This window comes from Manihot esculenta, chromosome 6 (genome assembly GCF_001659605.2).
Source record: "Manihot esculenta cultivar AM560-2 chromosome 6, M.esculenta_v8, whole genome shotgun sequence".
NCBI lineage: Eukaryota > Viridiplantae > Streptophyta > Magnoliopsida > Malpighiales > Euphorbiaceae > Manihot > Manihot esculenta.
Window position 1 is genome coordinate 12,420,566 of NC_035166.2, and position 12,060 is coordinate 12,432,625.

Genomic DNA, 12,060 nt, shown 5'->3' on the forward strand with positions numbered 1-12,060 from the left:
TCTAATTTCCCTCCTGCGGGTTTTTCTCATCTTTAATATAAATTACAAATATGCTACAAAATAACCACCACTAGGCCTGTGCAGATTTCGGTTTAAACCGAAAAACCGAACCGAACCGATTAATTTCAGTTTTTCGGTTCGGTTAATCGGGATGATCGGTTTGGTTCGGTTAGTATATTTAAAATTATTCGGTTTTCGGTTCGGTTCGGTTTAAATATGTTAAATAACCGATCAAACCGAAAAAACCGATTTAGTTGCCCAACCCAACCCAGCACTCTGTGAGACCTATTATACCCAACCCAACCCAGCACTCTCTGAGTCCATCCCTTTCGCCGAACCCCTCAATCCCATTCTCCAATCTCCCGATTCCCCCCCCCGAACCCCTGTTCTCCTCAATCCCGATTCCCCCCGATCGTCAATCTTTTTCTCGTCGACCGCCGACCGTCGACCATCAACCTCTTTCCCGTCGACTCCGTGGACTGATCTCTTGAGAGCAGAGATACTAGTATGGACCGCTTATCGATCTCTCCAAAGTAACTTCTCACATCAGCGACTTCGTTCAGCTTCTCGTTTTTGTTCACCGTTGCAATCCCGTTCAGGTCTCTCTTTTTCTTCCTCTCTGTGTTTTCTTTCTTTCTTTTTTCTTTTTGTACCAGTGGATTTGAATATGGTTTCTTTTTCTTCCTCCCTGTGTTTTCTTTCTTTCTTTTTTCTTTTTGTACCAGTGGATTTGAATATGGTTTTGCAGTTTGGCAATTTGTGTTACTTTTAATATTTGTTTGTCTTGGGTTGAGTATGGGTTAGGATCACCTTTGGTGAAAGAAAGAGAGGTCCTGCTCACTGCAACTTCGCTATTCTGGGTTCTTATTGAGCGTAGCCATGTCTGAAAGATGCGAAGAAGAGAAAGGGGACAACCCATTTTAATTGTTTATTAATTTTATTTCTTAATTGTTTATTAATTTTATTTTTTGAGATAAAAAATTTAAAAAAAATACAAATTTCGGTTTGAACCGAACCGAACCGAATTTTATCGGTTCGATTCGGTTCGGTTATACCTTCATAATCGGTTTTTTCGGTTTTACAAATTTTAACAAATCGGTTTTCGGTTTTATCGGTTCGGTTCGGTTCGGAACCGAACCGACCGATTGCACAGCCCTAACCACCACCAATAAATTAAAAGAATAACGATTCAGGCAGTACTTAATTTTAACGTCTACCCTGATTAACTGTACTCTATCTAAACCACAATCATTAAGCAGCTGTCAGATAAATTGATGATTCTCTTCTACTAATATGTCCTTCAACAATCAACGTACGGCCTGTGCAGTTTGTTCCCTATTTTGATGTTAACCATTGTAAATAAAGCAGAAAGGACACGCTTAATGTCATCTACTGGGATGCAGGTATTTACTGGGAGGAAAAGGCCAGGCCTCAAAGTCAGATGCCAACGAAGAATTAGATTTACCTTGTAATTGAAATAAGGCACAAAAGTGAAGCATATATAAATTAATTGAAATGGAAACTGTAACCATCTCAATTGCTAACGATTTTTCCTTGCATTGAACATGGAGAACAACGTATTTCATTTAAAAAAGGATAATTTTTAGCTAAAAATATGTTTGTGATCTAAAACAGGAAGAAAATGTATTTCCTGCTTTAACAACTTTCACAAACAACTGCTATATACAGATCATAAGGACCTCTAATTTAAATTAATACATACAATGAAAAAGTTCCAAGTTTAAAACTATTAATAAATGTTAATGGTCAAGACAACTTCCTGTTTCCGATGCCCATTTTGCTTGCATATTTCTAGTTCTGTCCTCCCAGGATCACAACAAAAGCATGTTGCTATCATCTCAATCAACTGCTCATCACTGGACAGCTCCTGATACATTTCTTCTTAAAAAAGGTGGATTTTAAATCTTGTTACAATTTTCGTACAATTACACGTCGCTCGTGCTTGTATTCAATCTCATCCCTTTGATGCATAACTATAAGAGCTCTTCTCACCTGCCACAATTAATAATGACATCAAAAAACACATGGGAAGTGTAGGGATGGTGGTTGTTGGCTCTGTTAGAGTCTGCCTAATGTACTCTGTGACCTGGACTATGAACCATTTATGCAGTTTACGATGTTCCGTTGTGGAGGGCAAGTTCTCACACTTATTCAAATAAAGACATGATATGTTGTGCATTGAAATGATTCAAATTGTCAACATGCACAAAACCAATAAGACCTTTGTCACTTGTAGCAAACAAATGCACAAGACAGTTCTCAGTCACCAATTTTTTCATGGTATTATACTCCTAGAATTTGTTGTCATTTGTGGATGGGTATTTCTAAGCAAGTCATAATGTATGACATCTCAATAAAGACGTAAATGCTTTGGCATTTTCACTAAACACTTACAATTGATTCATTCATCCCCATTCTAGCAAGCTCATCAATCAGCTTTCTTTCTGATATGCGCATGCCAATTCCTATTCTTCTCTTTATCTGAGTTTCCGCTTGCTGTTCAGCGATAAAAAAAACATCAAAATGAAAATTTTGCATCATACAAGGAGTCTAAGAAAAGCAGAACAACTTGTTAAGAGTACATAAAAGAAAGAAAAGAATAATGAAAGCCACATTATCTCTAACAAACCTTAATCTCAGGAGTAAGGGTCACTTGTTGATTTATGCCAGACTGTGCTGCTTCAATAGTTGAAACCTTGAAAAGATTTACTGCTTCAACCACATCTGCCTCAGTAGCAACATGGGACCTAAAGTCAAAGTTCACAAGAGTGACAAATCAGTCATGTGAAGACGCTGAATATGGCAAAGGAAAATTGTACACCCATAAACTAACACATCCATGCCACATGCATGCATGTGTATTTATGTGCATATCATGAATGCATGCAAGGAAACAAATTTACATCTTTTGATAGAGATGACGGCCACAAGTTTGACAGGGAATTTCCCCGGCATGTGCGTTCAATTGCTCATCAGCAGCTCCTTTTACATTTTTATTTTTTTCTTTATTTTGTTTTATGACTTTTACATCATAGCTTTTTAGTGCATGTTTTAACAACCTATCAGAAAAAATATATATATTTAAAAGAGGCAAAAAAAAAATTAGACTATCCCCAGCCACTTAAGTTTCAAATTAATTCATCATTAGAAATACTTTAGTGTGAAGAAATGTACTATAATTTTCTGTGGATGGAATTTATATGCTTCACTTGTTCTAAATAGCCTTTACATATCCAAGTCCATTAGTTATGTCATATTGCATGTTAAGAACTCAGGCAATCAATCCATATAATGCTACCAGAATCATAACATACATTCATACAGAATTGGCATATTAAGATTTACTAATAAGCAAATAAAGCAATTCAATTTGCATAAAATGCCTTGTGGTCCTTCAGGGAATTCAGAATCTGACTTCTATTCTGGATGAAATCAATAATAACTTTCATTTGAGAGAAGTTATCAAAGAGATAGACACAGACAAGAAACCTTTAGGAGTTGATATAGTCAAGCCAAATTATTTCTGTATGCTGTATGGATCAACTATTTATTTATTCATATTCTAATTCTCATGTCTTGTACACATTCTAAGCAATCATTCAGTACATCATGTTCAGCCCAGTACTTACAGTTTAATTTTAGCAATAGCCTCACTCAACCTTATGATAGCTTCAAGTTGCCTTACAGTAATGGGTACTGCAGCAGCCTCCCCAGTTTCATTTGCCTGCTTCCTCATGTCCTAAGCAAATCACCAAATTAACAGTTAACATTAATTGATAGATCATCCACAAATAGTATCAGCAAACACATGGTCATACTAAGAATATGCCCTACAAAAGTTTTCCAAAAGAATTCATCAAAATTAGAAATGAATCAAGTTGAGTATATAGATGTAAAACCCTGGAGGGGCCAAAATGAGACTGCAAGGGATTAAGTTTGGGAATATTGATGAATGTACTCAAAATGCAAAGATCAAGGGACTTAAAATACAAAGCAATAAAAAGGACAGGAATCATGATTTATGATTGTCATTGCTGTAAATGCAAGGCCTGAAACACAATGTTAATGCAAAATCTAACCAAGTAGAAATCATTAAAAGGTTTCTCCAAGTTCCCAATTTAATAGAATTTAGTAGAGGACCCATATTTAGAAACAAATGAAATTCCACTCTAATGAAGACTTTGCTCCAACTGTCCCCAGTTTTCATTAATAAAGCTCACTAAATTGATCCAGAATTCAATGAATTGCAGTAGGTTTCAATTTAACACCAGCGGATCAATTCTGTATCCGATGTGTTGAGTTCATTTAGGATAGAACATAACTAATAAACAGTCTGTTAAAGCATCAACTGGTAAGAATACCTGTCTAAATCTGACGTACTCATTTTGCAGTCTGTTGGATGCAGACTCTGAGAGACGGGGGTGGCATTCATTTCGACAATATTGTATATATCTGCAGCAACCACAAGACATAGCATTTATTATCTCATAAACATGATGAGATGTTAAGACTGAATTTATTCACAATGTATATACCTCTTAAGCCAGTTCTCTTCCTTAGAAACTCTAGTATCAGCTGAAGTTGCATCAGCAGATGCATGGACCTTTATTATATGGCTTGCTATAATCTGCAAAGGAAAATTTTGATTCAAGCCACTGAATGGGGCTATGGGCATTTGCAAATAAACTAATGAATGAAATATGTAAATTGCTCTGATTTATAAGAAATTTAGGCTCTCTTATTACGTAAAAGGGTTGTTGTTTAGTTTGAACAAAATAAAGCCATGTCAGTAACTCTTTAGATGAGCAAGAAAATAGCAAATTACCTTATCACGGCTGTAATCTCTTCTATCTTTCACAATAAAGATCAAGTCAAATCGAGAAAGAATTGTTGTCTGTAAATCAATATTTTCTTGAGCAGTCTGAAAGGGGAACAATTATTCTTAGTACTAAAACTCAAAATGAGGCATTAAAGAGATTGACAAAGATGAAAAAGAATATAATACATATAGCTACTTACCTTAAGATCATCATAGCGTCCTGATGGTGGGTTAGCAGCTGCAAGCACAGATGTCCTAGAGTTCAGAACAGTTGTTATTCCTGCTTTTGCAATGGATATTGTTTGCTGCTCCATAGCTTCATGAATAGCAACCCTGAGCCACATAATTGCAACTCTATATCAATCCATGGGCATGAATGGAAAGGTGAGGCCTTATCTATTTCTAGTTTAATTACCTATCTTCTGGCCTCATTTTGTCAAACTCATCTATGCAGACAACACCTCCATCTGCCAAAACCATAGCTCCTCCTTCAAGATAGAATTCGCGCTGAATGACAATTATAACTACAAGTCAGACACTTTTCATGCTGAGGGAAGTAATACATATTATTACCTTTTTCTGCCAAAAGCAACATATGAAATACACTTGTTTACATGCTAGAGAATATCAAGAGATTACCGAGCTATTATCTCGTATCACAGAAGCTGTAAGACCAGCAGCTGATGAACCTTTCCCAGAGGTGTAAACAGCTATTGGAGCTGTCTTCTCAACAAACTTGAGAAACTTTACAAGCAGAATAATTGTAAAATCAGCATCTACTATCTTTAAAATAAGTTTACCATGCTTAGACAAAATGCAAAACATGTGGACTATAGAAAAGTCCTTCAAACAGAAAGATAAGCGCATGAGAAAACAAGCAAACATTTCTTTCAAGTCAAAGAGCTCTGAACCAATAAAACAACCATAAATATGAAATTAACCTGTGATTTAGCAGTTGATGGATCACCCAAAAGCAGAACATTGATATCACCCCTTAGCTTCACTCCATCAGGTAAATTCTGTGCTTGCAAAGAAAATTGGTTATGACATTGATAAAGTCAATTATTAAATTATCAACTATCAAGATATACCTTTCTTGATCCCCCGAACAAAAGACAAGCTACTGCCATCTTCACATTTTCTTCTCCAAATATAGATGGAGCAATCTTGGAGCAGACGGCTTCATATGCATCTGGTCGTGAAGCAAATCTTTTGAATTCTTCTATCTGTGTGTAATACCTTTCCATGAATGAATTGATCAAGAAAAACAAATGCACGAGAATTACTAGGCAATTCAACTTCTTGTTTCATCCTTTAATGTTCCAAGGACTAAAGGTACAAACAACCATATATTATAACATGCAGCTGAATTTTCCAAAGTTTCTATAAATCTATTGATCATGCAACGTGTAGCAATGCCAATACACATAGTATAATAATCACTAAGCAAATGATTACTGATCAACTGTTGCAATCTATCTAGTCACATTGACAAATAAGTTTTGATGTACCAAACGGATTTAAATGTTCTCATCATGTTTCAGTAAAAATACCTCTTCTTGCGTGAAAGCTGTATGCCCCTGCGAATTACCCTCATTTACTTCTTCTATTCCCACGACTCTTATATAAGGCTGTCTAACTGCAACTGCTCCTCTATGGCTGCACAGGCACAAACACTTAAGGTTAATCCTAGTAGAATCAATAGAGATTTAAAAAAATTGAAGCAGAGTAAAATGACTCCTACGAGGTTGATGAATTGGCTCCTTGAAAGATGCTATAAATCCCTATGATGGTCAATCTCGTGCCAGGTACAATCCTTTGAACAAGATGGCGATCCACTGATAGAAGTATGTTTCTTGGGAGCTCTCCAGTAGGAACATCCTTCAGAATCCACATACCACCAAACAATTATACAAAACTTCTACCTTAACAACATCATTCAGTAGAGTAGTATCGTTACCTCAGGGTTCTCCTGGAGTTTCAGGGTTTGCTGATCAACGTACTTGCTCTTGTCTGGAACCACCATCCAAGGATCAATAGGGCATGGTTCTTCACCAGGCTACAGAAGTTTCAATTACGAAATCAAATTCACTGTCGAAAAAAGGACGTAAATTCCACAGAATTGAAACAAAAGGGTTTGAATTAAACCTGCGGAACATGGTCACATGAACGAGGCACTATTGCCCCTCCAAGGCCTGGGCGGCAAGGTACTTCCTTGGTACTCTGGCAATTCTTACACACTAGGCTCACATAAGTTGCCTTTGCCTTGACTCTTGAAGCAGCAATGGTGATACCAGCTATCTTAACCAGCCTTGAGATATATTGTGCCTGCAAATAAAATGAATTACAAACACAACCCCATTAGACGCAATAGACCAACACGAACATATACTGAAACAAAGTCCCAAACTGGGGGACATACTAACCCCTAGGAATCGCATGGAAACAGGATCCTCCTTGGAACTCAATAAGATCTGCACTTCCCGAATCTCCGGTTCCTTCATTTCCCCACTCTCTGCCTGCTCCTTCAACCTCAAACTCCGCAGAACCTCCACCGCTGCCGTCTCAAACTACACAAAAAACCAAGAGGAGAATCACAAATTAGCATGTATAAAAACATATACAAACATTTGTATAAATAGATCGTCGCAATTATGGTTACCAAGGGGAGGTAATCGGCGGGAGAGGAGCGGAGGAGGGAGGGGAGCTCCGCATCAAAGGCGAGGAGATCTTCGAGGTGGACAAGGAGAGACCTAGGATTATGGACAAGACTTTCGCGATAAGGGAAAACATTGCTCTTGCTCTCGAAGTTTCTGATGAATTCCTTGAATTTCTGGAGGATGGTGTGGCGGCTGGGAGCGGCGGCTGAGGCATCGGAACCTGATTCAGGGAACTGCGCCTGGTCGCTGTAGTATACGGCTCCTTCGTCCCAACCTGACATCGTTTCTCGAACTTTGTTTTCCTCTGCTAGAACAACTCTCTCTTCTTTCTCTCTTTCTCGCTGTGAAGAATATGGGAGAAGAGAGGAGGGATTTTGTGGCTTTACAGTGATTTTGGCGGGAAACTCTGGCGGGAAGGAGTGCATGCACTTGGCACGTGCTTGTCGGACAATGCGTCTCCTATTTTCAGTTTTTTTTATTAATTTCTTAGAATAATTTTTTTAAATAATATGGAGTTAATTTAAATAATTATATAATTATTAAATTTTATTAACCATATTTTTATCAAATGATAATTAATATTTATTACTTTAATAAATTATATAATTTATTACTTTTAAATAATTAAGAAAAAATTACTAATAAGGTTCACATGATTTTAAAATCAACAAATTTATTTCATGCATCTAATAATTAATTTCAAAACACACTCATAAAAATTAATATAAATATTTTTTATTAATATGTGAATGCAATCAATTAAAATATGTATTTTAACAAATAATAAAAATTTATTAACTAATTTAAGAAAAATATTTCAATAATTATATAAATAGGCTACCCAATAGCTATTGTCCTAATGAACTAGTACCCATACTTTTATTAGGAAGATTATGTAGTATAATTGTTTTAATATTAGATTAATTACATTTTATTAATAAATATATATATATATGTGATATGGATGGAATGAAACTGTGTCAATATTGATTAATTTTATAAAAAAAAAGAGTTAGTTGGTGTTTATAATAATTATTTCGACGTTCAAATTAATAAATTAAAATATAAAACAAATATAAAGAATTATTTAAAATTTAAGAATAATTATATAAAAAAATTATATATTTTTATTTTTACTATTATTAACTTTTATATTCTAATAATATGAAATTATCTATATTATTTATTAAAAATCCGGTTTCCACTTGCTAATTGATAAATGATTATAATGATTATAAGCGTAACGTGAAGTCTTCTCTTTTATGGGTAAAATCACTTATCGACTTATCAAATCCTGATTATATAATTCTATTTTACGATTTATGATTACAATTGAGCCGTGTATGTTATTAAAAAAAATACCATCAATTAATTCTTTATACATTAAAGCATATAAAAATATAAATTGTTGGGCCACTTCATCAAACATATTAAAGTTAAAAGTGATTAAAAAACATAATTAAAAGTTAATTTACTATTACACTAATAATAATAACAATACCCATCTTAGAAATTATCAACATTTGAAATTATAACATATTTGAATTTTAGCTAATAATAATTATTTTTTTATAATTAATTATTTAAAATTACAAACCAAGCATATAAAATGAAATTGGATTGTGAGAATAGAGATATAAGATTTTAACCTAAAAAACAATTTAAGCAGATATATAAATATTGAAGAGCATATACCTTAAACAATGAGTAATTTATTTATTTTTATTATGCAATAATCAAATTTTAAAAAATAAAAAATGTCAATTCAAAATATATATATATATATATATATATATATATCACTGTAATTTTGTATCTGAAAAAAAAAAAAAAAAACTGAGGCGTGCTCATAGCTATTTTACATGCTTTTATTTTAAGATCACAATAATAAATATGAAAATCTAACACATAACTTGGGTATGCTCTTGGATATTTTATATATATGTAATTTCTGAAAATTTTTTCACGCTAGATTTTTTTTTTTTAAACTGCTTAAAAAAATTGTATTAACAAAACTCAAACGCAAATAAATATGTGTTATATATATATATATATATATATATATATATATATATATATATATATATATATATAAAAGGAGAATCTGAAAAAACTAATCGATAAAGGCAAATTCTTATCGAACTTACAATCCAAAAGATTAAACCAAAAAAATTAAACTAGACAACCAATCTAACTTAAACAAGAAGATAAAAGTGGCACTATCAAAAATAAATTGTCAAATACTACAGTTTATACTATGGTGAACACTATTCGGTTTAAACCAATCAAATTTATTTAATTTGATAATTCAATTCAATTTATATGATAAATCAGTACGGTTTAATTTTATTTTATTTTTAATTTTAATTTAAATAGTTTGATTTATCTTTTAAAATTAAAGTGTCACTAAAACCGAATCTGAGTCAAATAAATATATTTGAAACTTTAATTAAACACAACTTTATTTAAAAAAAAAATTAAGCACAACTTTCCTTGTGTTATGAAATCAAAATTTTGAAGCTCAGCATCCACAAGTTTTTTTTTTTTTTTTTAACTTTTTTCTCAACTTTAAATCTTAACAATCAACTTTTAATAATCTCGGTCGTTAATTTCATATATATATTCATTATTTTAGATGGGAAACCTTAGTCATCTTTTTTCTTCTTTCTCTGCTGCCAAGCATCGTAGGTGTGCATCTCCAATGTTGCATAGGCACACAACTATAGGCTGCCTCCCAGTGTTGCAGTGGCACAACTCCAGGCGACCTCCAAATTCGTCAACGTAGCCTTTAGCATCGCGGCTCCAGCAATCTCTAATTCACATCACAACTCTAGCATTACACAATCTCGTCACAGCAGCAATGTGGTAGCTTCAATTCATAGATTCTTGTGTTGTTTATATTTCTCATAATTTATTTCTTTTAATTTTAATTATTGTATTGATTTGTATTTTCTTAGTGTATAATTTTGTTTCTTTTCCCTTTAAATTGGTGTTGGAAATGAAAATGTAAGAAAATAAAGTAAAAAATATTAAATCTATGTTTGAGAGAAACCGAAAGAAAGTAAAAAAATTTTTTTAAAATAGAGAAAAGTTTGGAATTAAAAAGTGAGCTAATTTTTAATAAAAAAATCATCTCAATTCGATACGATTTTTTTAATTATATTAATTCGATTTGATTTTTATATTTTTATATTTTAAAAGTTTAATTTTTAATTTTTCCAGTTTAATTCGTAAACAACATTAAATCCGTCAAATATAACAAAATATTTTTTAAGCTCAATAATTATGTGGATAGAATGAATGAGCAACGATCCCTTATATGCTTGTAAAAATGATTTCTTTCAAATTTTAAGTAGAAAAAAAATAAAAAGAAAAGTTTGAAATGAAAAAAGAAAATAAAAAATTGTAATTAAAATTTGTTGTAAAAAAATAAAAACAATAATAAAATGATAAAATAGAGTAAATAATCAATCAATACTAATAATAATTCAGTTCAAGATAATCCAAATTAAAAGATTTCATTAATTGACCATTGATATTTTAAAAATAATTTACTTAATTTTTCATTTTTAATTATCGTTTAAAGAATTTACAAATTATTTCTTAATATTGTATTAATTTGCTGAGTGATAAATTAATATTTAATTAATTAATAATTTCACAAATATGTAGATTTAATCAATTAATCGTATTAAAGAGAAAAAGAATCCAAGCTTAGATTAACAATTACAAATAAATTATTTAAATTAAATCATTTAATTTCTTAATATAAATTAGTATGTTAATTATTATTTGTATTAATTTAATTAAATAATTATGTATTTAATTGAATGAATTAACAGTATGTTATTTAAATAAAATATTTAATAAGTTTCTTGACTATCTAAAAAGACCGTAATAGAGATAATATTTTTCATAAAATAGAAAAATAATAAAAATATAAAATTAAGATGAAAATAAAATGAAATTGAATCTCTGATGAAAAACCTCAACTAAATTAACCTTTAACCGAAAAAGAAAATTTAATTGAATGAGCTATTACAGATGCAGACAAATATTAAGGAGAGAGTTTTGTTCAGATCAAGATATCTTTTTACTCCTAAAATAGCTTTTTAAATGGGCTTTTTTCCAAACTAAAAGAGAGAAAATTCAAATAAAAAAACAAAAAGAAATCAAGAACTCTTTCTATTGTTGTTATTGTAATCATAAGTCTGATCACATTTATAGCTAATCCAAATACTTTGAAATTTTAGGATTATCAACGGTAAATTTTTACCGTTTATTCATTGGAGTTTGGATTCAATATTGAGCAAAGTAGAATCTCTAAGTCCAAAACAGCTCTAAAACAGTTTTTACATATTCTGTCAGCTTCAAATATGACCTAAATAAAAAATTCAAGTGAAAATTCTTTTCTAGTCATCAAGAATATAACAAATCAAAAAATTAATATGGTAAAAAAAAATTCAAGTGAAAATTCTTTTCTAGTCATCAAGAATATAACAAATCAAAAAATTAATATGGTAAAATGGATGAGTTTGACAATTCGTCAGTTCGATTTTG

At 31.9% G+C, this 12,060-nt stretch overlaps 1 protein-coding gene across 1 annotated transcript; it reads right to left on the reverse strand.

The window, feature by feature from the left end:
* Positions 1-1,567: 1,567 nt before the first annotated feature.
* On the reverse strand, positions 1,568-7,846 carry LOC110616859 (DNA replication licensing factor MCM5). Its single transcript, XM_021759362.2, has 18 exons — positions 7,503-7,846; positions 7,267-7,410; positions 6,989-7,168; positions 6,801-6,899; positions 6,585-6,721; positions 6,394-6,499; positions 5,932-6,066; positions 5,782-5,859; positions 5,480-5,584; positions 5,256-5,347; positions 5,041-5,173; positions 4,847-4,942; positions 4,557-4,648; positions 4,383-4,473; positions 3,651-3,760; positions 2,651-2,768; positions 2,416-2,517; positions 1,568-2,013 (listed from the first exon to the last, which is right to left on the reverse strand). The coding sequence occupies exons 1-18, from the start codon at positions 7,779-7,781 to the stop codon at positions 1,930-1,932; spliced, it is 2,181 nt and encodes a 726-aa protein (XP_021615054.1). The 5' UTR covers positions 7,782-7,846; the 3' UTR covers positions 1,568-1,929.
* Positions 7,847-12,060: the final 4,214 nt, after the last annotated feature.

Coding starts and splice junctions, on each gene's coding strand:
- LOC110616859 (XM_021759362.2), bottom strand. CDS start 7,781: ATGTCAGGTTGGGACGAAGGAGCCGTATACTACAGCGACCAGGCGCAG. Junction 4,943..5,040: donor GACGCTATGATGATCTTAAG/GTAAGTAGCTAT, acceptor TTCCCCTTTCAG/ACTGCTCAAGAAAATATTGA. Junction 4,474..4,556: donor GAAGAGAACTGGCTTAAGAG/GTATATACATTG, acceptor TGGTTGCTGCAG/ATATATACAATATTGTCGAA.